Below are 25709 nucleotides of genomic sequence, written 5' to 3' on the forward strand. Positions count from 1 at the left end.
GGTGGTGACACGGTGGTAAAGTAACCCAGAGGCTAATGTCCATGGCGACCAGGGTTGACTTCCCAGCATGGCAGCTGCTGGGGTTTTAGTTCCACTCAGAAATCTGGAATAGAAAGCTGGCCTCAGTGATGGTGAGCATGAAGATATTATTGACCATCATGTCAACCCATCTGAGTCACTGATGTCACCGTGGCATCCTGCCCTGCATGTGGCTCCAGACCCACAGCCCTCTGACATGCCCTAGCCAGCCTCTCCATTCAAGGGGCGATTAGGGATGGGTAAGAAATGCTGACCCAACCAATGACACCCACATCCCTTCGATGAAAATTAAATTATTTCTGTATTCGGTGAGATTAAATTGTGTAGGTTAGGTGGATCGACCAGAGGCAATGCAAGGTGACAGAGATAGGGTAAAGGGTTTGGGATGCACTTTGGAGGGTTGGTGTGGTCTCGATGGGCCGAATGGCATGCTTTCACATTGTAGGGATTCCATGATTTCTAGGGCTGCATGGTGGCCCAACGGTTAGCACTACTGCCTCACAATACCAGGTTCCTGGGTTCGATTCCAGGTGTGGGTGACTGTCTGTGTGGAGTTTGCACATTCTCCCCATGTCTGCATGGGTTTCCTCCCACACTCCAAAGATGTGCTGGTTAGGGTGAATTGGCCATGGTAAATTGGAAATGGTTTCAGGGATGTGCAGATTAGGTGCATCATTCAGGAGAATGGGTCTGGGTGGGTTAGTTTTCGGAGGGTCAGGTTGGGCCAAATGGCGTGTTTCCACACCGTAGTGATTATATAACTGAATTTCCAATGGGGAATAGCTCTTTAATCCAGTGGTAGCTATCCCACAGGATATTATAAGTTAGTGGACAACACATATTGAGTAATGTCTGTGGAGTCATAGAGATGTACAGGACAGAGAAAGGTCCATCAAGTCTGCGTCAGTCAAAACCAACCACCTGACTATTCTCATCTCATTTTCCAGCACTTCACCTATAGCCTTGGGTACCTTGGCATCTAAATTCTCCTTTAATTGTGATGAGGGTTCCTGACTCTCCTCCCCTCCCAGGCGGTGAGTTCCCGATTCCCCACCACTCTGGTGCGGCAAGCAACTATTTCCTCACATCCCCTCGAAACCTCCTGCCCCTTACCTTCAATCTATGCCCCTGGTCACTGATACCTTCATCAGCCGGGAAAGGTTTCTCCCTGTCTATGCCCCTCATGTGGTCTTGCCATTGGTACCCACAGGTCATGAAAGAATGAAAAGGGGAAGCTGGCACATTGTAGGTTGTTGGCATTAGCTCCATGCATGCCAACCCTTCTCATCAGGGTCACTGGAGGAGGAGATGAACTCCTCACAGAGTTTCTGCCCCGTTGAGGCTAATCAATGGAGGGTCTCAGAGATATTACCAGTACACAATGTCAGCTTACACTGCTGGAGGATTGTTGTGAATAGATGTCATGTCATTGGGTAGAGTGCCTCAGAAACGGATTGGACCACTACCATTGGAACCCTGAGGATAGAAATAGGAAGATGTACTGGCGTTGGAGACAGTCCAGAGAAGGTTCATTCAGCTGATCCCTGAGGGACCCTATTTTGCATAGTTTGGACTTTAGAAGGATGACAGGAGATCTTAATGAAACATACCAGATTCTTAGGGGGTTTGACAGGGGAGACATGGAGAGGTGTTTCCCCATGTGGGAGGAGCTAGGAGCAAAGGGGAGAATTTCAGGATAAGACACATTTAAGACAAAGATGAGGAGGGAAGGGTGGTGGATCTGTGGAATACTTTACCACAGAGGGCTGTCGAGGCTGGGTCATTAAACGGTATCAAGGCTGAGATGTTTTAGTCAGTGAGGGATTTGAGAGTAATGGGGGGAACCAGCAACAAAGTGGAGTTGAGGATGATCAGATCAGTCAGGATCTCATTGCGTGGTGGAGCAGACTCAATGGGCTGAATTGCCTACTCCCACTCTAACCTTGAGTACCAGGGATGAAGAAGCTGAATGATGTAGAGATACTGGAGCATCTAATGTTGGTCTCCTTAGAATAGAGTCAGAAAGTGTGGCACTGGATAGGCACAGCAGGTCAGGTTCCATCAGATGCTGCCTGACCTGCTGTGCTTTTCCAGCGCTACTTGTTTCGACTGATCTCCAGCTCCACAGTCCTCACTTTCTCCTTAGAAGAGAGCAGACTGAGGACATTTGATAATGACGTCCAGGATTATGAGTGGTTTCGATTGAGTAAATGCAAAGAAAATGTTTGCCCTTGGCGGTGAGAGGGTCGGGTGCACAGATTTACTGTGGAAGAAGCAGCAAGGGAGATGATTGGCTTGTTCAGTGGGTTATGGTCTCAGAAGTGCTACCTGAAAGAATCCTGCCAATTGTAGTTTCAATGCGAAAAACGGACTTAGGTCAATATTTGATTAAAAAACAAACTGCAATGGGGAAAGAATGGGGGAGAAGGATGAGTTCATCAGCTCTATTCCAGTACTAGCCCAGGTTCAATGGGCCGATTGGTCTTCCGTCTGGTATTACCCTGACGTGATCGAGAGTGGGACTTCCCCGCCCTGGCACATTCATTCTCTCATCAGCAACTTTTCAGCCAGATCAGAAATTAGGTTGTGCGTAAGAAGCTGACTTCCCAAGCTAAATTCACTGGAGCCTTCGGGTGACAGTCAGTGCAACTGCAATATAAGCCCTGGATGCAACCCAGAGATCATCCTTCTCACGACAACCTCTGGAACGGAATCCAGTAAGTCATAGAATCATGCAGCATGGAAACAGACCCTTTGGTGCAACCTTGCCCATGCTGACCAGGTTTCCAAAACTAAACTAGTCCCATTTGCCTTTGCATTTGGCCTATATCTCTCTAACTCTTTCCTGTTCATGTTTCTGTCCAAATATCTTTTAAATGCTGTAACTATACCTACATCTACCACTTCCTCTGGCAGATTATTTCACATACAAACCGCCCTCTGTGTTAAAAAGTTGAACTTGCGTGGTTGAGAGTATGAAAGCAGTGAAATAGTTAGATAACAGGAATCGGTTGCAACGCTAGGTGAGTATTTGAAGATCATCAAGCAAGTAAGGAAAACGATATTGGGTCAAGGGGACGACTGAGGCTGAGGTAAGGGCTAAGGTAGAAGCTTAGCGATGGCTAATGTGCGAGGGAAATCTTGAAGATCAATTGGGGGTACACCACAAAAACAAGCATTACTGATACCAGACATATGCCAGCCAATGACCCTCTCCAATCAGAGAGAAACTAACCATCACCCCTTGACATTCAATGGTGTTACCATCACTGAATCTCCTAACATCAACATGCAGGGGGTTACTATTGACCAGAAACTCAACTGGACTAGCCACCTAAACAGGCGAAGGTGAGGACTGCAGATGCTGGAGATTAGAGTTGAGAGCGTAGTGCTGGAAAAGCACTGTAGGTCAGGCAGCATCTCAGGAGCAGGAAAATTGATGTTTTGTGCCAAAGCCCTTCATCAGGAATGAAGCCACATAAACACAACAGCGACAAGAGTGGGTTAGAAGCTAGGAATCTTGCAACGAATGACTCACTTCCTGACTCCCCAAAGCCTGTTCACCATCTATAAGGAGCAAGTCAGGAGCCTGGATGGGTGCAGATCCAACAACACTCAAGAGGTTTGACATCATTCAGGGCAAAGCAAACAGCTTGATTAACACCCTATCCACCACATTCAGCATTCACCACTCGTGCACTCATGCACAAGATGTACTGCAGTGTTGCACTCTTATTACAATCCCATGACCACTTCCCACTAGAAGAGCAGCAGATACATGGGAACACCACCCCCTGCAAGGTCCCCTCCAAGCCACTCACCGTCCTGACTTCGACATATATCACTGTTCCTTCACTGTCGCTTGGTCAAAATCCTGGAATTCCCTCTTTAATAGCATTGTGGGTGTTCCTATGCTGCCTGGACCATCATAATTGTAGGGTGGAGCTCCCCACCAGCACTCCAGAGCAAGTAGGAACAGGCGATTAATGTTGATCCAGCCAGCAACATGAATAAATGGGAAGAGATTCCGAGTGTTCGAGAATGGAACTGTGTGGAGAGGGACTAAATAACAAAATGTCCATTTAACTTCAAAAGTAGTCAAACAAGAGGTTAAAGAAACAATTACAATAGACAGTCTAAGAGAAGACAGAGATGGTTGCATATCCTTTCTTGGTTTCATTCAGCCATGACTCTGTACATGTTGCTTTCAGTTGTGAGTCAGAAGGTGCTGGGTTAAACCACTGCTCCAGAGGATAAGGACAGGCAATATGATTAGGTTCCCTACAGTATGGAAACAGGCCCTTTGGCCCAACAAGTCCACACCAACCCTGCAAAGAGTAACCCACCCAGACCCATTGCCCTCCATTTACTCCTGACTAATACACCTAACACTATGGGCAATTCACCTGACCTGCACATCTGTTGACTGTGGGAGGAAACCCACGCAGACACGGGGAGAATGTAAAAACTCTACACAGACAGTCACCCGAGGCAGGAATTGAACCTGAGTCCCTGGTACTGTGAGGCAGTAGTGCTTATCACTGAGCCACTCATATCTCAGCTCCTGATCTCACTGCAGTACCTAGGGAGTGTGGCACACTGCAGGGTACTGCTGTTTGAATGAGAAACATAAACTAGGCACCATCTGGCTAAGAAAATGGACTTTAAATAATCCCGTAGCAAAATTTAAAGACAACAATCGATTTCTCACTGGTGTCCTGGTCAATTTTTATCTCATTTAAAACCCTGAGAATATTTTGTCATTATCGTATTGGCGTTTACTGCCTGCACATTGACTGCTGAACCTCCCACATTACAATACCTCAGAAGTGCATTCTGAGGGTGAGAGTTTAAAAAAAAACTGCAGATGCTGGAATCCAAAGATATCCAGGCAGGAGACTGGAAGAACACAGCAAGCCAGGCAGCATCAGGAGGTGGAGAGGTCAACATTTCGGGTATAACCCTTCTTCGGCACTGGGGGGTGGGTGTGTGGGGAGCTGCAGATAAAGGGGGTGGCGGGGGCAGGGTGGTGAGTTGGGGATAGGTTGAAGACAGGTAGAGGGTACGACCTGGTTGGTCAATGGGAGGAATGAATCCGGTTGGTGGCGGGAGCAGTGGAAGGGAGGGGGAGGGGCTGTGAAGGGAATCGGGGAATGGGGAGGGAGATTATTTGGAATTGAAGAACTCAATGTTGAGTCCTCCGGGTTGTAAGCTGCCCAGGCAGAAGATGAGGTGTAGGCACTATAGGCGTGCAAACCATCACCTTTCTTAATTTACCACAGAACTAATTATTAAGCTAAATGGAGATAGTGAGGGCAATGGAACAGACCTATGGCAGAAGTTTTTCACGAAATAATTACTGCAATTGACTTCTAACTGAGGTTGTGGAAGCCAGTTTGATTCCTGATTGAGAGATGGTAAGTCTTTTAGCATGAGCTTTGCTAATTTTTATGTTTGTGCTGTTGCATCAGAACATGGTGAACAAGTACCCTAGTGTGATATTATTAACGAAACAAAACAATCTGTGAGAAGAAGTGGGTTTGTGAGGCGCCTGTATTCATTGTTTACCAGGACCAGAGATACAAACTGAGAAGTATGAGGAGGAATCTCACGTTTTATTTTTAGCTGAGTGTCAGTATCATCAATGTTTTTTCCCGGGGGGTGGGGTGTTCTTGCTGTGGAGCCCCATGTGTTTTCTTGACGTGCCTTAACGAACGTACCTCAGTAACTACCCGACCACTTATGGTGACCCCCCCCCCCCTGTCCTGATCCCAGCCCCATTCTGCCACTTGTCAGTGCTGAAACAACTCAGCACTCACCGCATTGCTGCTAAAACTCTGCGTCTTCTTTAAAAAGGCCACTGTGAACCCAGCTAAGTGTTGGCGACCCATCTCGTTGGCAACGCAGTAGAACATAGCAGCCACAAAGCCACAGCGCCCATCCCACTCCCTGTCTCATACACCCACTGTTTAATCACCAGGGCATACAGTCTACATGCCATCCCTAGATCACCAACACCCTGCGTCTCATCCAATGCCCACTGGAGACCAGCAGGTTGTCATAATCCAGTAGACGAACATCACACACAGGCCAGGAACCAATTTAGTCAAAAACAGAAATTATTGGAGGGTCTGGTATTGTCTGTGGAGAGAGAAAACCGAGACAACTTTTCGAGTCCAGTGACTGTTCAGCCCTTCTACCTTGTACTACCCCAGCAGCTCATTTCCATCCATCCCCATCCCACCACCCCTGATGTGGAGACCCATCACATCGAACAACACCAATAGCTGTCCTCCCTGCCCCTGAACCCCAGCATTACACCTAAATAACCCCCACCCTGGTCCTCCGTGCTCCTGCGGTGGAGACCAGTGTGTGGGGTCGCGGTCAATAACCCCCCCCTCCCCCATGCTGTTCTGCATACTCCCAAAATGCCTTGAGACTCCACAACCCCCTCCCCATCACCATATTTGTTGTGAACTCCACAATTGCCACTGTGTTTCTCTCCTCCCTCCATGAGTCCACCCCAACCCCCCGCAACCTTGTTTGGCAATGATTTCTCCCAAGTGACAGGAGTTCTCCCCATCATCCCAGGAGCAGCCGAACGGGTAAAGATGATCTTGTGCATGAGCACACAGCTGTTTGGGTGGAGATCTTGTTGTGGCTATCAGACTTCTCGACAACAGTGGCAGCACTTTGAAACGACATCATTTCCTGGAAGTCACTCCAGTCAGCCTCAGCTTGTGAAAGTCACCAGTTCCTCCTTTGTGATCTTGCTTTGTCAGCTCTGCCTTTGATAAGTTTTGTATTTCCCTGAACTTGGTAAGTCCTGGAGTAGTTTCAGGGGGAAGTCTCTATAAGGACGTGTGGGCTCCAGCCACTGAATAGTCAGTGAGCACTCAGAGACATCCTGGATTGAGACCCAATTTGATTCGGCTGATGAACGTGATAAATTTAACACCTGTTTATCTTTTTGCCAAAACCTCTTGCTGCGGGAATTTGGGATCTGACTGGTTGTCCTCTCTCGCATTAGCTAAGCTGTTGTAACATCACTCATGAGTAATGTGGTTACTCAAGTTGCTTGTCTCGTCTGCTGTGAGATTGGCTCTGCAGGCATGTTGTGTGTTATTAGTGCACACAGCAACATCTGAGAAAGAAACGTGTGAGACTGAGGGGGAGGGCGTCTTTCTGAGGTAAAAGGTTGTTGCACTTGCTCGTGTACCTGGAGGAAGTGCCGCTTCAGCCTGCAAACTGGTGGCAGTGTTTCCATCGGAGGGGAACGTGAGGGCTGCAGATGCTGGAGTTCAGAGTTGAGAGGGTGGTGCTGGAAAAGCACAGCAGGTCAGGCAGCATAGAGTCAGAGAGTCAGAGAGTCAGAGAGATGTACAGCACGGAAACAGACCCTTCGGTCCAACCCGTCCATGCCGACCAGATATCCCAACCCAATCTAATGCCACCTGCCAGCACACGGCCCATATCCCTCCAAACCCTTCCTATTCATATACCCATCCAAATGCCTCTTAAATGTTGTAATTGTACCAGCCTTCACCACATCCTCTGGCAGCTCAATCCATACATGCACCACCCTCTGTGTGAAAAAGCTGCCCCTTAGGTCTCTTTTATATCTTTCCCCTCTCACCCTAAACCTATGCCCTCTAGTTCTGGACTCACCCACCCCAGGGAAAAGACTTTGTCTATTTATCCTGTCCATGCCTCTCATAATTTTGTAAACCTCTATAAGGTCGGTGGCACAGTGGTTAGCACTGCTGCCTCACAGCGCCAGAGACCTAGGTTCAATTCCTGCCTCAGGCGATTGACTGTGTGGAGTTTGCACGTTCTCCCCGTGTCTGCGTGGGTTTTCTCTGGGTGCTCCGGTTTCCTCCCACAGTCCAAAGATGTGCAGGTCAGGTGAACTGGCCATGCTAAATTGCCCGCGGTGTTAGGTAAGGGGTAAATGTAGGGGTATGGGTGGGTTGCGCTTCGGCGGGTCGGTGTGGACTTGTTGGGCCAATGGGCCTGTTTCCACACTGTAATGTAATCTAAAAAAAAGGTCACCCCTCAGCCTCCGACGCTCCAGGGAAAACAGCCCCAGCCTGTTCAGACTCTCCCTGTAGCTCAGATCCTCCAACCCTGGCAATATCCATGTAAATCTTAGAATCAACATTTCGGGCAAAAGCCCTTCATCAGGAATGAGGCTATGAGCCGAGGTGGTGGTGAGACCCCTCCATTATTAGATTAGATTCCATACAGTGTGGAAACAGGCCCTTCGGCCCAACAGGTCCACACCGATCCTCCAATATGTAACCCACCCAGACCCATTTCCCTCTGACTAATCCACCTAACACTATGGGCAATTTAGCACGGCCAATTCACCTGACCTGCACATCTTTGGATTGTGGGAGGAAACTGGAGCACCCGGAGGAAATCCACACAGACACAGGGAGAATGTGCAAACTCCACACAGACAGTCGCCCGAGGCCGGAATCGAACTCGTGTCCCTGGCGCTGTGAGGCAACAGGGCTAACTACTGAGGCACCGCGCTGCCCTTAATTATAAAGGGCCTCCTAGCAAACCAAGACCATTTCACTGCAAACAGGAAGCAGGCGTCTTTTCCCCGAATGTCTTCAGGGATGGGAGGTCCACATGGTCTGGCTGGAGAAGCTGCAGTTGTCCTGCTCAGAGCAAAGGAGTTTGACATAAAATTGGATGGGTACAGGAAGGGTTTAGAGGGATATGAGCCAGCTGCTGACAAGTGGGACAAGATTAATTTCAGATATTTGGTTGGCACCGAAGGCTCTGTTTCCATGCTGTACAGCTCTGTGACTCTGTTACACTGAGGTGCACTAGAGTGTAGATTAGAGTGGTGCTGGAAAAGCACAGCAGGTCAGGCAGCATCCGAGGAGCAGGAAAATTGATGTTTCAGGCTTGCTTGAAACGTTGAATTCCCTGCTCCTCGGATGCTGCCTGACCTGCTGTGCTTTTCCAGCAACACTCTAATCTTGAGTCTAATCTCCAGCATCTGCAGTCCTCCCTTCTGCCTAGTTGATCTGTGCATAAGAGTGTGCCAGGCTTACGTGAGGTAGACAAAGGAAAGGTGTCCCCATGTGCTGACCAGGAAACCCGGATTTCATGGTGAGTAATATGGGGTGGGTGTGTGTGATATGAAGACATCTTCTTGTTAATATCATGAGTAACAATGACCATGTCTACAAGGATGGTGGGATCAGAGGCGATCAATCTTTCTAAAAGGAAATAGACGTGCAGGGGTAGAGCATGGGACTAGACTAAGCTGGATTGCTCAACAAAGGGCTTTCATCGACTTGAAGGGCTGCATGGCCTCCTTCTGTGCCGTAATTATAACTTATAACTCTAACTGGATTCTGTATAAACTGTGGTAAGGTTTGCAAATTAAAGCCAAGTACTGGGAAGTGGGATGAGTGGAGATAGGTTGGTGCTGACTTAATGGGTCTCTTCAGTGCCGTATGGCGTGAGGGGCAATTTATTTTACACAGAGAGCAGTTTGTGTGTGGAATGACCTTCCTGAGGAAGTGGTGGATGTGGGGACAGTTACAACGTTTAAAAGCCATTTGGATAAGTCCATGAACAGGAAAGGTTTGGAGGGATATGAGCCAGGAGCAGGCAGGTGGGAACTAGTTTACTTTGGGATTATGATCGGCACGGATTGGTTGGACCGATGGGTACGTTTCCATGACTCTATGACTTTATTTCTCCAGTAAAATGCCCTAAATGGAGGATAGCTACCTTACACAATCTCAGGCCCAAATAGCAGTGCAGACTCTATTAATGACTGAGAGGAGAATTGTCTGGTCTGCTCTCAAGGTGTAGCACTTTGTAAACTCCCAAGAGCCAGTTGGTGAGCTAGGTATAATTTTTACGCACCTTTATAAATATTTATTTACAGAATCACACATGACACGCATATGCCTCCTCACCCACTGACCACAGTTTCAGCCCGTGTCTATTTTAGGGGCACAATCAAAACTTTAGTTGATACCCACCACCCTTTGACAGCACAACTGAGAACTCTGTTATCTTTGAAGGTGTGGTTTCAAATCGGTCTGTCGGATTGAGCACAGCTAACTAAACTGACATTTCATCATGGTACTGGAACACCAACTTACAGACTGGCCAAGGAGCTACACCAAAGACTGAAACACTTAGTAGAAGGCTCACGCCACTCCATCCACTCCACCCAAGAATTCCTGAAGACAATCAAAGACACCAAGATAGAAGAGGATGAAATAATGGTCTCCTTTGATGTAACAGCCCTGTTCATATCCATCAACATCAACCTAGCCAAGGAAACACTGACTACACTATTAGAAGAACCAAAGACACATATACCAAACACCACCAACCTCATCAGCAAGGACAATATCATCAAGCTAGTGGACCTATGCCTTATCACCCACTTCACCTTCAATAACAAGACCTACAGACAAACCAACGGATCATCCATGGGATCTCCGATATCAGGGTTCTTAGCAGAGGCAGTAATGCAGAGACTCAAACAAATAGCTCTGGCAACCATCCAACCCAAACTCTGGGTTCACTATGTGGATGACACCGTTGTCATCACTAAACAAAACAAATTAGAGGAAACCTTCAAGACCATCAATAATATCCTTACTGGCATAAAATTCACTAAAGAGGAGGAAAACAACAACAAACTACCATTCCTAGATGTCACAGTCGAGCGGACAGCCAATGGGGAACTTCAAACCAGTGTCTACAGGAAAACCATATATACGGACCAAATCCTGAACTAAGAAGCCATCATCCCAACATCCACAAACGGAGCTGCATCAGAACATTATTTCAACGAGTCAACACACACTGCAGTACAGAGGAACTACGCAGAGCAGAGAAAAATCACCTATACAGTGTATTCAAAAAGAATGGGTACCCAGTGAACACAGTCCGCCGATTTCTCAGCAACAAACCCAAACGAGCAGACAAAACACATCCAGAAACCCTAACTACTCTCCCATACATCAAAGACATCTCAGAAATGACTGCCAGACTACTCAAACCCACCAACAACAGCTAATGAACTTGGAAGACCCTACACAGACAAAAGCAAAACGAATGTCACTTACAAAATACTGTGCAAGAACTGTAACAAACATTACATCGGAAAAACAGGCAGAAAACTGGCCACCAGGATACATGGACACCAACTAGCCACAAAACGACATGACCCTCTCTTGCTAGTATCCTTACATACGGATGAGGAAGGACACCACTTCGACTGGGACAACACATCCATCCTAGGACAAGCCAAACAGAGACACGCACGAGAATTCCTAGAAGCATGGCATTCCAACTGGACCTCTACCAACAAACATATTGACTTGGACCCCATCTACCACCCCCTGAGGAAAAGAACAGGAAATGGCATCATCACAGGAAATGACATCATCAACCCAAAGAAACCCAAACATGTAAATAGAGGGCAGGAACCATCAGCATTACTTCGCCTGAGGCCCACTGAAGATGTTACCTAGTATGGTGATGAAATGTCTGGAAATGAACCTTCCAGCTCAGTGAGCAAACCTACATCCAGAACCTCAACGTGAGCTACAAATCTTCTCAAAACCCACTACGTTGGAAGAATTTAACAGCAAATAGTGACATTCAATCTTGTACATCCGGGGAGTCCCAAAATGGGGGTCGTGCCCCCAGGTGGAGTTAGAACAACGGGGCACCTGCTCCAAAAGACAAGCCCCGTACTTCCACAGAGTCCATCCTGACTTCTTCCCCACCACTCTCCCAATTTTCTTTAACATCCCCCTCTGACCTCTACCTCACTTACAGTAAGTCACACACTTCAATTCTCACCATTGTGTCACTGTGGGACAACGTTTTGCGAAGTCTGCTTCACACCCACCTGAGAACAGACAGAGCTGTGCTTTAGCATCTCATTAGGAGGACAGCACCCACGGCAGTGCAGCAGTCCCTCGGTACTGCACCGAGAATGCCAGCCTGGAATATGAGCTTCATGTGGGACCTGTGCCCTTCTGAGGGATGAAGATCCCGACTGGAGGCATCACTGATGTGGATAGAGGATTGGCTGACTGGCAGAAGGCATAGAGTGGGGATAAGGGAATCTTTTTCAGGTTGGCAGCTGGTGACTGATGGACACCCAGTGGGGTCTGTGTGGGACCACAACTATTCATGTTCCCACACTAAACGATCTGGACAAAGGAACTGAGGGCATTGTTACTGAGTTTGCAGATGACACAAGATATATGGAGGGACAGATAGCGTTGAGGAAATGGGGGAGGCTGCAGATGGACTTGGACAAGCTGGGAGAGTGGGCAAAGAAGTGGCAGATGGAGTACAGTGTGGTAAGAAGAATAGAGGCGTAGACTATTTTCTAAATGGGGAAAGGCTTCAGAAATCTGAAGCACACACGGACTGAGGAGTTATAGTTTAGGATTTTCTTAAGGTGGACATGTAGGTTCAGTGGACTTTTAAGAAGGCCAATGCCAATGCATTGTTAGCAATCATTTCAAGAGAGTTAGAATACAAGAACAGGGATGTACTGCTGAGGCTGTATAAGGCTCTGGTCAGACTGCATTTGGAATATTGTGAACAGTTTTGTACCCTGTATCTAAGAAAGGATGAGCTGGCATTGGGGAGAGTCCAGAGGAAGTTTGCAAGAATTATTCTGGGTATGAAGGGCTTGCAATATAAGGAGAGGTTCAGGACTCTGGGTCTGTTTAGAAGGATGAGGGAGATCTGATTGATACTTATAGAATACTGAGAGGCCTGGATAGAGAGGACATGGAGAAGATATTCCCACCAGTGGGAGAGACCAGGACCCGGGGGCACAGCCTCAGGGTGAACTGAGATGAGGAGGAATTTCTTCAGCTAGAGTGGGGGGAATCTTGGGAACTCATTGCCCCAGAGAGCTGTGGAGGCCAAGTCACTGAGTGTGTTTAAGACAGGGACAGACAGGTTCTTGATCAGTAAGGGGATCAAGGGTTATGGGGAGACGGCAGGAGAACGGGATTGAAAAGTATTTCGGCCATGATCAAATAGCAGGCAGACTCAACATGGTGAATGACCTAAATCTGCTCCTATATCGTATGGCGTTCTGGTCTCTAATGAGCTGAAGGTTGTCTAACCAATCATTTGAGGCAATATGAATGGTGCAAGGGCTTGCAAATGCTGAATGCTTGATTGTTACTGAGGCTGGTGTTTCCCTGCATTTTGAGATTAACTGGAAGCTCAGTCAGTTGATTTAATCACTCACCATTTCCTCCCCACAGTATCTATCAGGACACGTGGTAACCTCTTTGAGATTGTATCTACAAGACATAATTTGCTTCACCTCAGCGAAATTCATTTGCAGCAGCATCTGCTAAAAAACACTGATGTGTTTTTTTTTCTGATGGACTACTCTGCTGTCACCTGGTTTTGGAATGGGATAGAGTGCCCGGGCTCCTCACAGTGGGCACAACTCAGATTACCAACCCCACCACCCAGAATCATACTGAGTCTACAGCTCGGAAACAGGCCGTTCAGCTCATCTAATTCAATGTTGGTGCTCCTCGTAAACCTTCACCCACTCAACTTCATCTCATCCTGGTGAAACACAACATCCCCAGCTTGATAATAATCAGGTCATGCATTGTAGTGAGAGCTTATTAAATGTCTTCTCTCTGCCTCTGAACCAACCAATGATCCATCAACTTGGGACTGCTTTGCTGTTTTTGGGAAACCTCTATATCGAAGGAAGGGTGTGCTGGCCTTGGAGGGGGGGTCCAGAGGAGGTTTACAAGAGTGATCCCCGGGATGAAAGGCTTGTCGTATGGGGAGCAGTTGAGGACTCTGGATCTGTACTTGATGGAGTTTAGAAGGGTGGGCGGGAATCTGATTGTAACTTACACAATACTGAGAGGATAGTGGAAAAGATGCTTCCACCAGTAGCAGAGACCAGGAACCGGGGGCACAGCCTCAGGGTGAAGGGATGACCCTTTAGAACTGAGAGGAGGGGGAATTTCCTCAGCCAGAGGGTGGGGAATCTCGGGAACTCATTGCCACAGAGAGCTGTGGAGGCCAAGTCATTGAGTGTGTATAAGACAGAGACAGATAGGTTCCTGATTAATAAGGGGATCAAGGATTACTGTGAGAAGGCAGGAGAATGGGGTTGAGAAACATGTCAGCACTGAAAATGTGTTGCTGGAAAAGCACAGCAGGTCAGGCAGCATCCAGGGAACAGGAGAATCGACGTTTTGGGCATAAGCCCTTCTTCAGGAAACATGTCAGCCAGAATTGAACGTTGCAGTTGTACTGAACATTGGTGAGGCCACCTTTAGATACTCTGTACAATTCTGGTCACCCTGCTTTGCGAAGGGTATTATTAAATTGGAGAGGGTTAAGAAACGTTTTACCAGGATGTTGTCTGGAATGGAGGGTTTGAGTTATCAGGAGAGGCTGGGAGTTTTTTTCACTGGAGTGCAGGAGGTTGAAGAGTGACGTTATAGAGGTTTAGAAAACCATGAGGGGCATGGATAAAATGACTAGCAAAGGTCTTTTCCCTAGGGTGGGGGATTCAAAACAAGAGGGCATAGGTTTAAGGTGAGAGGGGCAAGATTTAAAAGGGACCTAAGGGGCAGCTTTTTCACCCAGAGGGTGGTTTGTGTGTGGAATGAGCTGCCAGAGGAAGTGGTAGATGCAGATACAGTTATAACGTTTGAAAGACATTTGGATAGGGACATGAATAGGAAGGGTTAACAAGGGTATGGGCAAAACACAGGCAAATGGCACGAGTTTAGTTTGGGAAACTTGGTCAGCATGGGTGAGATGGACCGAAGAGTCTGTTTCCGTGCTGTATGACTCTATGACTCTCTGAATGACGGAACAGACCTGATGGGTTGAATGGCCCAATTCTGCTCCTATATATTGCAGTATGCTTGGAATGAGGTCTGTGAGTGATTTTTAAAAGTGTAGATCGGAAAGGGGTCATTTGTGGGGGCGTGTTAGCTTGCTCTGTCAAAGAGATGGAACAGGCACAATGGGAGGATGGGTAACTGCTGTCTCAGTGAGACCGGATAATGAGACATTCATGCAGATAAGTCTCTTGCTGCTCACTGGTGAAAATCCTGTCTGGCCAATCACCACTTGGTTGAAAAGTGGGACTGATTGCTTTCGTGGACTGTGTTGGAAGGACTGTCTTTCTGAATTTTAGATTTCTCTATTCTCTAATTTATTCCCACGGGGCTGGACTTTTTATTTCTTTACTCTTTTATTTTATCTTTCTGAAGAACTCGTCCTGAAGGATCTGTACCTAGGTACCTTGTACCTAAGACGGCGCCTTAAGTAGTGATGTGTGAACTTTACATTGTATTCATGTGATAATAAAGCCTCAGCTCAATTGGCCATTGACGTGACCCGCCTGACTTTCTGAGCACTGGCTACCTCCCCACAGGGAGGGGCTGAACCAATCCCATCCTGGAAATGTTCCCGTACATTCTGTTCCCATTCCGTAACCCGCTCGTGGCTTCAGCCGAAAGGGGAGTTGGGAGGGGTGGGGGGGAGTGGGGCAGAGAGGTATGGGGGATGGATCGAGAGCTGGGAATTTCCGGGTGCACTCACCCTCCACCTTGCTATCGATTTTGAGGACCGTGCAGGATCTATACGTTAGATACCCATTAACCCATCTCCCAGAAGGCAGCACGTTAACCCATCCATGAGATCAGAAACCTCTGTTGGTCCTGTGCGCAGGCTGCAGTTCGAAGGAATGGGAATGTTGGGAGAACATAGAACTGTACAACACAGGAACGGGTCGTTCAGCCCACAGTGCTGTGCCCAATGTGATGCCAAATTAAACTAACCCCTTCTGTCTGCCCTTGGTATGTACCCCTTCCATTCCTTGCATATTCATGCACTTATCTAAAAGTACTGTTAAAATGTCAATATTAAATTTGAAAGCAAAGCCGGTGTTCTGCCCCCTGAGTCAGCTCATCTCCTGCTGACCCCATCAGCTGTATCTTTGTTACCATTAGCCCTGGCTGCTCTATGACACTCCATTTTCCAACTCCCACTCTCTCCAAACCCATTTCTTGTTCAGTATCCCACTGCCTGTGCCCAGACTTGGGCACTCTCTGGTCCCTCTATCTCCCCTCTGCTCACTGTCCAATACTTTAATGTTGGTCAAACAGTTCTGGATTTTTCAGATGATCACCTCTGTTTCAGGTCCCACCATGTCCTTATCCCTCCTTCTCTCTGGAGGTCTCCCAGTCCCTCTGAGCTCACACCGTTCCCCTCATCCTGGCCTTCCCCAGCAGCCCTGACGTGACTCCCTCCTGAATCCTCACTCTCCCCATCTGAGATGCTTCAAGAACCCACCTCGCCGACCAAGAATTTGGTCACCCGCCCAAATTGTAGTCTTACCTCCAAATTTTATTGGAAGGAAGTGAGTCAGGACATCGTGTTGCATCAGAGGTGCTATGGAAATGCAGGTTGTTGACGCTCTGTAATCATTGAGAAACCACTTTGGCTGTCTTCCACTGACCTAGACCAGCAGGAGAGTGTAAACAGGAAGCACTGACCACATATCGCGAGTGTATCCCTACCACAGGCTGCCTGCAGTCCGCAGGGTGGGGGTGAGGAGTGAAACACAGGCACTGTTCGCCATGCTTCTCTGTGACATCTTCACTGACCTTAGCCATTGCAGGAGATTCAGGAGCAATCAGACAGTGTGCCTTAAGGACAGTTACATGACAATAGCCCATGTCCCAGAATGGAAATAGCTGCCTTCCATCACTCGCTATACCCTCCTAGTCCCTACCCTGATCTCTATCTCTGTAATCTCCTCCAGCCCCTACACCCCTCCCTATCTCTGAAATCTCCTCCAGCCTCCTATACCCCCTCCCTATCTCTATCCACTCCTCCAGCCCCCACACCCCCTCCCTATCTCTGAAATCTCCTCCAGCCCCTGCACCCCCTCCCTATCTCTGTCCACTCCTCCAGCTCCTACACCCCACCCTATCTCTGAAATCTCCTCCAGCCTCCTATACCCCCTTCCTATCTCTGTCCACTCCTGCAGCCCCCACACCCCCTCCCTATCTCTGGAAATCTCCTCCAGCCCCTACACACCTCCCTATCTTTGTAATCTCCTCCAGCCCCTACACCCCTCCCTATCTCTGTAATCTCCTCCAGCCCCTACACCCCCTCCCTATCTCTGTCACATCCTCCAGCCCCTACACACCCTCCCTATCTCTGTAATCTCCTCCAGCCTCCTACACCCCCTCCCTATCTCTGTCACATCCTCCAGCCCCTACACCCCTCCCTATCTCTGTAATCTCCTCCAGCCTCCTATACCCCCTCCCTATCTCTGTAATCTCCTCCAGCCCCTACACCCCCTCCCTATCTCTAACACATCCTCCAGCCCCTACACCCCTCCCTATCTCTGTAATCTCCTCCAGCCTCCTACCCCCCCTCCCTATCTCTGTAACCTCCTCCAGCCCCTACACCCCCTCCATATCTCTGTAACCTCCTCCAGCCCCACACCCCATCCCTATTTCTGTAATCCCCTCCAGCCCCTACACCCCCTCCCTATCTCTGTAACCTCCTCCAGCCCCCACATCCCCTCCCTATCTCTGTAATCCCCTCCAGCCCCTACACCCCCTCCCTATCTCTGTCACCTCCTCCAGCCCTCTACAGCCCCTCCCTATCTCTGTAGCATCCTCCAGCCCCTACACCCCCTCCCTATTTCTGTCACATCCTCCAGCCCCAACACCCTCACCCTATCTCTGTCACCTCCTCCAGCCCCCTACACCCCCTCCCTATCTCTGTAACCTCCTCATGGCCCTACACCCCCTCCCTATCTCTGTAACCCCCTCCAGCCCCTACATCCCCTCCCTATCTCTGTCACCCCATTCAGCCCCTACACCCCCTCCCTATCTCTGTCTCCTCCTCCATCACCTATACCCCTCCCTATCACTGTCACCTCCTCCAACCCCCTACACCCTCTCCCTATCTCTGTCTCCTCCTCCATCACCTACACCCCTCCCTATCTCTGTCTCCTCATCCAGCCCCTACACCCCCTCCCTATCTCTGTAACCACCTCCAGCCCCAACACCCCCTCCTTATCTCTGTCACCTTCTCCAGCCCCTACACCCCCTCCCTATCTCTGTCACCCCCTCCAATCCCCTACACCCCCCCACCTCTGTAACCTCCTCCAGCCCCTACATCCCTCCCTATCGCTGTCATCCTCTCCATCCCCTACACACCCTCCCTATCTCTATAACCTCCTCCAGCCCCTACACCCCCTCCCTATCGTTGTCACCTTCTCCATCCCCTACACCCCCTCCATATCGCTGTCACCTCCTCCATCACCACCCCTCTGCCCTCCTCCAGGCTGGCAATCCTCTGCATGTCCCATGTTAATCTACTCCGTCCTCGGCTGACTGGTTCCCCAGCCGCCATCCCTCCCTCTCCACCTTGAAAGCTCTGAGCACTCTGTGAGTGGGGCCGTGGAGGTCAGGGGTGTGCTGGAGATGGAGGTGTGTTGATGTCTGTGTAGATTGTCCGGTTGGACGTGGTCGGGGGTGGGGTGGGGAGGGATGTTTTTTAAACTGAGGCACAACTGGAGGGAAAATGCCTTGCGAGTCAGTGGGCACGGGGATTGTGGGTGAATCGGGGTGGACGGGGATTTGCAGATTCTCCCTGCTGCTTCAGGGCTTTGGAGGGGTCCATGCCACAGGAAGAGCTGATCAAAGTTAACCTCAACCAGGTTCCTCTTGACCCTAGTCTGTCTCTTCCCTTAGACTCTGTACCTGGCAAAAGGAGCCCAGCTTCTGTGAGGAAATTGGAACGGGCAGGAGGCACTGGCGAGCGCCCAGTGAACAACGTGAAGGTAAGTTGCTTCGAGCTATTCCACACTAGGTGCCATCGCGAGTAACACCTTCTTTCTTCGGTGTTTGTTTTGTGTTGATTTGAATCACTCGTTTCTGGTTGTTATGGAGACTGATTGAGTTTAAACCAGCTCTCTGTTAGCGTTATCCCCAGTCCTCTGCCCCGTCTCCTGTAAATCCTCCCCCTTGCAAAACCTGTATCCAATTCCCTTTTGACAATAACCATTCCCCTGCCCCTTCAGGCAGTCGGTTTCAGACCCTAACAACCCTCTGAACATCCAGAATCTGCTGGTCATCTCTCCTCCTGTTCTTTTAGCCAGTGATTTGGGGTGGCACAGTGGTTAGCGCTGCTGCCTCACTGGTCCTGGGTTCGATTCCAGCCTCGGGGACTATCTATGTGGTGCCTGTATGTTCTCCCTGTGTCGGTGTGAGTTTCCTCTGGGTGCTTTCGTTTCCTCCCAAGATCCAAAGATGTGCAGGTTAGGGTGAGTTTGCTGTGCTAAATTGCCCTATAGTGTTCAGGGATGTGTCAGTTAGGTGCATTAGTCACGGGTGGATGTAGGGGAATGGGTCTGGGTGGGTTACTCTTTGGAGGGCTTTTTGATTCCCGACAGTGTGGAAACAGACCCTTCAGCCCAACTGGTCCACACTGACCCTCCAAAGAGTAACCCCACCCAGACCTATTTCCCTCTAACTAATGTACCTACCACTACGTGCAATTTAGTATGGCCAATCCATCCTGACCTGCACATTTTTGGACTGTGGGAGGAAACCGGAGCACCCGGAGGGAACCCACGCAGACACGATGAGAATGTGCAAACTCCACACAGAGAGTCGCCTGAGGCGGGAATTGAACCTGGGTCTCTGGCGCTGTGAGGCAGCAGTGCTAACCACTGAGGCACCATGCTGCCCGTGGACTTGTTGGGCCGAAGGGCCTGTTTTTACATTGTAGGGATTCTACTGATTGAATCCTCCAGTTGTGAACCCTCCAGATAATTTCCCTCGATTCTCTCGAACGGAAGCCTGTGCTAGTTTTGACCATCCCTTTTCAATTTCCTCTGCACCCTCCCAGTTCTCAGGACACCACCCTCAGCTTCTCCTTTCTGTCTGCCTGAAACTGAAGTTCCTCATCTCGCATTTGGCTTTTCCTTTAAGAATGTATCAAGAGTTCCTGCCCACAACTAAACGTCAGACTCAATGTCTCAAACATAGGAAGAAACCACAACCTCTTTGACTCTTTACTCAGAGATTAGTAGGGGTGTGGAACACTCAGCCCACAACAGTAGTAGACTCGCCAACTTTACAGGGCATTTAAATGGTCATTGGATAGGCATATGGATGAGAATGGAATAGTGTAGGTTCGATGGGCTTCAGATTGGTTCCACAGGTCGGTGCAACATCGAGGGCCGAAGGGCCTGTACTGCGCTGGAATGTTCTATGTTCCATGTACAAGCTCAGGATTTCTGATTTTTCTTTGGAAATAAATGCTTCCACAAGCTGTGGGTGTCACTGACAAGGCTGGAGTTAGTCACTCCTTCCTAGCTGCCCCCTGAGAAAATGGCAGTGAGCTGCCTTCTTGAACCACTGCCCTCCTGGGATGTAGGAACAAAACACAGAGTGCTATTAGGGAGCAAGTTCCAGGATTTTGACCCAGAGACGGTGAGGGAAGAACAAGCTATTCCCAAATCCGAATGGTATGTGGTTTGGAGGGAACAATAAAGGGTCTGGTGTATTCATGTCTCTGCTGCTGTTGTCCTGTTGGTGGTAGTGGCTGAGGGTTTGGAATGTACTGGGCCCACATTCCAGATCCCCTGCTCTGACATAACTCCCATTAACATGGTCTTGGGGAAATATAGTCTCTTAAGTTGATCTTATCTACACTCACTCACTCACTCGCTCACTTATTCACTTACTCACTCACACTTACTCACACACACACACATACTCACCCAGACATACAGACACACACACACACTCTCATTCACAGACCCTCACACACACTCTCAAACACACACTTACACACACACACACTCACACTCTTATACACACACTCACGTGCACATACACACATTCTCACACACACATACATACACACGCACACAAATATACACACAGACTTGCACATACACACACACATACAGACACACGCATGCATACACACACATACACTCTCACACGCACACTTGCATTCTTTAGTGATATCTTATCAGAAGTACTAAAATCATCACTCTGGTGTTCTCACTGCTGTTCGTAGTTATTACAGCAAGGCAGTACAGATTTCTGTGGGTTATAAAGTTGTTTTTTAGTTAAGTTACACGAAGTACACGAAGCCACTTCCTGTTTTATTGTCGATTTAATCGATTTTGGTGGAAAGTACACAATTTGACTCCAGCCCTCAGTAATGATGAACAGACTTGTAAGAGTGCAAAGGCGGTCCTTAAACCTAATACCAACCCGCTGTGCCCACCTCACTGTTCACCAGCTGCTCCAAATAAATCCAGGTGTGTGCAAGTGTGTCACAACGATTATAGTTAGTAAGTGAAGTCGCCATAGTCCCAGAGGACCCTGGGGCTGCTGTTTCATTAGAGAGAGAGAGGGAGAGATGGCTGGTGTTAGTTTAACCCGAGGGTCACCACCTCTCAGGCAAGGGGAGAGATTGAGAAGGAGAATCCTTCATAGTAACCTTGGCCGGTGTTGGAATTGACCCCTCACTGTTGGCGTCAGTCTACATCGCAAATCAACCATTGAAGCTAACTCCCCCCCTCCCCCCCCTCCCCACTTCCCACAAATAGGCCACATTTAAGGAGGTAAAAATAAAAATGCTGGTGATTAATCCAGGGGGTTCACCAATGTTAGAAGAAATCATAATCTTCTCCTGAAGCATGAACGGCTCTTTAAGTCAGGAGGACGAACACTGCTTCCCCTTGGCCACCTTACAGACATCAACACATCCCAACAGCCCTCCATAAAAAAATTGATGCACTCCCCAAGTGCCAGAAAACACTACCAGACTTTTTCTCTCTCGCTCTCTCACTTTCTTTCTTTCTCCTCTTTCACCCTTTTTTCTTCCTCTTTCTCCTTCTGTCTCTCCTCCTTTCTCTTTTCCCCCTCTCGCCCTCAGAGGGTTCCGGAAGGTCCCTGCTCTCTGAGTAGGCATTACCTCGCTGCCCCACCCTGTTCCATTCATCACCGCAGTGTGTGAAAGACTGAAGGCTGTCTGTTGCTCTCGGAGGGGTGTGTACTCGGCCCAGCCCTCGCGGAATTAACGCTGTTCACTCCTGTTCCAGAATCTGATCATTCGAAGATTGCGAAGGAAGAATCAAAATCAACCAGAAACACCACAGTTTCCAAATGACAGGTAGGGTGAAGGGTGAAGGGTGAAGGGTGACAGGTAGGGTGAAGGGACCTTATAGCGGCTTAATATCATTGAAGAACACTCCAAAATCAGGTTCAGGATGGGTTGGAGATGGAGACGCCTCCCTTTCAAACATGGAAACCCGGTCTAATTTGGGAACCACACTTTGCAATCCAATAAACGTGACTTCCTTAAACTTTCTCTGAGTAGAGTTGTCATCTACCTATATATAGGTGGAATGTAACACCCGGCATTGGGAGTTAAACTCTTCCCCTGAGATTTTCCTTCAGCCCTTACTATAACCGTTCTGTAATGCCACATTTATTCCCCTTTATGAGATTTTTAGAATCCCTACAGTGTGGAAACAGGCCCTTTGGCCCACCAAGTCCACACCGACCCTCCGAAGAGGAACCCACCCAGGCCCATTTCCCTCAGACTAATGCACCTAACCCTATGGGCATCTTAGCATGGCCAATCCACCCTAACCTAGACATCTTTGGACTGTGGGAGGAAACCGGAGCACCCGGAGGAAACCCACGCAGACACGGGGAGAATGAACAAACTCCACACAGAGAGTCGCCTGAGGCTAGAATCGAACTCAGGACCTTGGTGCTGTGAGGCAGCAGTGCTAACCACTGAACCACTGTGCCGCCCGTTAGGGATCAGAGGAAAAGTAGGCCATTTGGCCCCTCTAGCCTGTTCATGGCTGATCTTACTGTGGTCTTCACTCCTCATTCCCATCAGATGCCCCCCCCCACCCCAACAACAGTAACCTTTGACACCCTCGTCAATCAAACGTCTGTCTAAATTGGTGTTGGATATATTTGATAAGACCCACTATGGGACGGAATTCTATAGTCTGACCTCTGAGGGAAGGAATTTCTCCTTCGCCCCACCGAGAACTTTCAGCAGTGGTCCCCACGTTCTGGAATCCCCCTGGTAGTGGGGGACATACTTTTGTGACGGACACGGTTTGAAACACTCTCTCAGTTGGAGATAATTTGTTGACTTCCCTACACTGGCCAGGGGTAATGAGCATTTGACAGTGTGACCGGGCGCCACAGCACGTTGTGGCGATATAGTTAATCGGCAGAACCGTCTGGGTAACTGGCCTGGATTTTAGCAGCTGCTTGAAAGGAAGCTTGCCTCTATGAATCCCCCAGTAAACAGTGAGGCTCCTGCCCAGGTGTGAGTGATCTCGAGTTGCTCAATGGTTTGTGCCACTCAGCCTGGAGCCTGGTGAAAATGGAGCTCTCCCTGACCCTCTCCAAGAATTGCTACACTTGAACATTGATTTTGCGCTAAACCCATGACAGAAATAAAGGTCTGGAGTTGAATAACCTCAAAAGAACATACATTGTATTTTGTTCAAAAGACACACAATTTGTAGTCACGGTCAGTCAAAATGGCATTTTACAAATTCCTAACAAAAACATAAGAACAAAAGAGGCCCTTCGGCCCTCTAAGCCTGGGCTAATCATTATGCCCCAACTAAACTAAAAAACTGTCCTTATTCTGTAAATATCCCCCTATTCCCTCCCTATTCATGTAACCATCCAGATGCCTCTTAAATGTCTCCAATATGCCTGATTTCCCCCCCCCCTTCTGACAGTGCGTTCCAGGCTCCTAACACTCTCCGTGTGAAAACCTTCCCTCGCACATCTCCCCTTAAATGTTCCCGCTCTCACCTTGAACCTATACCCTCTTGTAATTGAAACTTTAACCCTGGGAAACTATCCATCCTGTCATCATTGTGTAGCCCTCTATCAGGTCTCTGCCCAGCCGCTGTCTTTCCAGTGAAAACAATCCTGGTCTTTTTAACCCTTCCCCAAAGCCAATGCCCTTGAGACCCAGCAACATCCTGGTGAACTTTCTCTGCACTCTCTCCGAAACTCCCAACATCTATCTGGTGGTACCTTTTGAATGATAGTTACATTTCTGTAACATCACTCCGAAAGGGAACATTTTAAACTATGGAGCCTCATTAGAGTCATAGAGTCATAGAGAGGTACAGCATGGAAACAGACCCTTCGGTCCAACCAAGATATCCCAACCCAATCTAGTCCCACCTGCCAGCACCCGGCCCATATCCCTCCAAACCCTTCCTATTCATATACCCACCACGGAGCCTCATTCCTACAGGTGGTAAACTGTTAGAGATTTGGAAAGTATTTTCTTACTTTTCCGTCTGTCTGTTTTCTCTCTCACCCTCAATCCAATCTTTCTAATGCCATTTGCACCTAATTCAATTCTAATCCCTCCCATTTCCCTCTGGTCTATTATCTGGTTGGTCACATTGCTAAATTTTGTTAGTTATTTTTTAGAGTTGAGAAAATCAGCTCTCGTGGATATTAATTATCTTTCAGCACAAAAAAATAGAGACAAACTGTGACCCTACGGCATAGGTTAGGAGCTGGGAAACTGAGCAAGTCAATAAACTTGGTTCTGAGGAAGGGTCACTGGACCCGGAACATTGCCTCTGGTTTCTCTTTCCATAGATGCTGTCAGACCCGCTGCGTTTTTCCAGCAACCTCTGCTCTTGTTGTTGGTGTCGATAACCTTCCTTTCTTTCTAGAGTCAAAAAGTGTGGCGCTGAAAAGCATAGCCGGTCAGGTGGCATCCGAGCAGCAGGAGAGTCGATGTTTCGGATATAGGCCCTTCATCAGGAACTTCCTCCTTAAACACTGCAGCCTATTCGCTGTCGGGACACATTCCTGATGAAGGGCTTATGCTCGAAACGTCGATTCTCCTGCTCCTCAGATGCTGCCTGACCGGCTGTGCTTTTCCAGCACCAGATGTTTTGACTCTGATCTCCAGCATCTGCAATCCTCACTTTCTCCCAGTGGATTATGTCACACACACACACACACAGAGAAACACATGCACACAGACGTGCACACACTCGCGCACACACTCACACGTGTGCGCACACACACACAGAAACACACACACACAGACGTGTGCACACTTGTGCACACACTCACACGTGCGCACACACACAGAAACACACGCACACAGACGTGCACACACACACAGAAACACGCACACAGACGTGTACACACTTGCACACACACTCACATGTGTGCACACACACAGAAACACACGCACAGAGACATGCACACACTCGCGCACACACACACATGCGCACACACACAGAGAAACACACGCACAGATGTGCACACACTCGTGCACATACTCACACACACTCACGCATGCGCGCACACACGCATACAAACGCATGCACGCACACACAAACACACGTGCACGCACATGCACAAACACTCACAAACACACATACACATACACATACACACTCGCGCACTCACGCACACAGGCACACATACACTATCTCTCTCACACACACACACTCACTAACTGGCCCAGATTCTCTGAGCACCCTGTTTCTTTATTATTGCCTGATTTATTTA

At 48.6% G+C, this 25709-nt stretch overlaps 1 protein-coding gene across 3 annotated transcripts in view; it reads left to right on the forward strand.

Annotated features, from left to right (window-relative positions):
• LOC122552378 (ras GTPase-activating protein nGAP-like) overlaps positions 1 to 25709 on the forward strand; it is a 99645-nt gene that overhangs the window by 39790 nt on the left and 34146 nt on the right. For all 3 annotated transcript variants that reach the window (XM_087983408.1, XM_087983409.1, XM_087983410.1), the window contains 2 exons: positions 18840 to 18928; positions 22214 to 22284. In XM_087983408.1, coding sequence (XP_087839534.1) covers positions 18840 to 18928; positions 22214 to 22284 — 160 coding nt within the window. The remainder of the gene's footprint in view (positions 1 to 18839; positions 18929 to 22213; positions 22285 to 25709) is intronic.

This window comes from Chiloscyllium plagiosum, unplaced genomic scaffold (genome assembly GCF_037043375.1).
Source record: "Chiloscyllium plagiosum isolate Xiang-an unplaced genomic scaffold, Cpla_swu_hap1 HiC_scaffold_45, whole genome shotgun sequence".
Lineage (NCBI taxonomy): Eukaryota > Metazoa > Chordata > Chondrichthyes > Orectolobiformes > Hemiscylliidae > Chiloscyllium > Chiloscyllium plagiosum.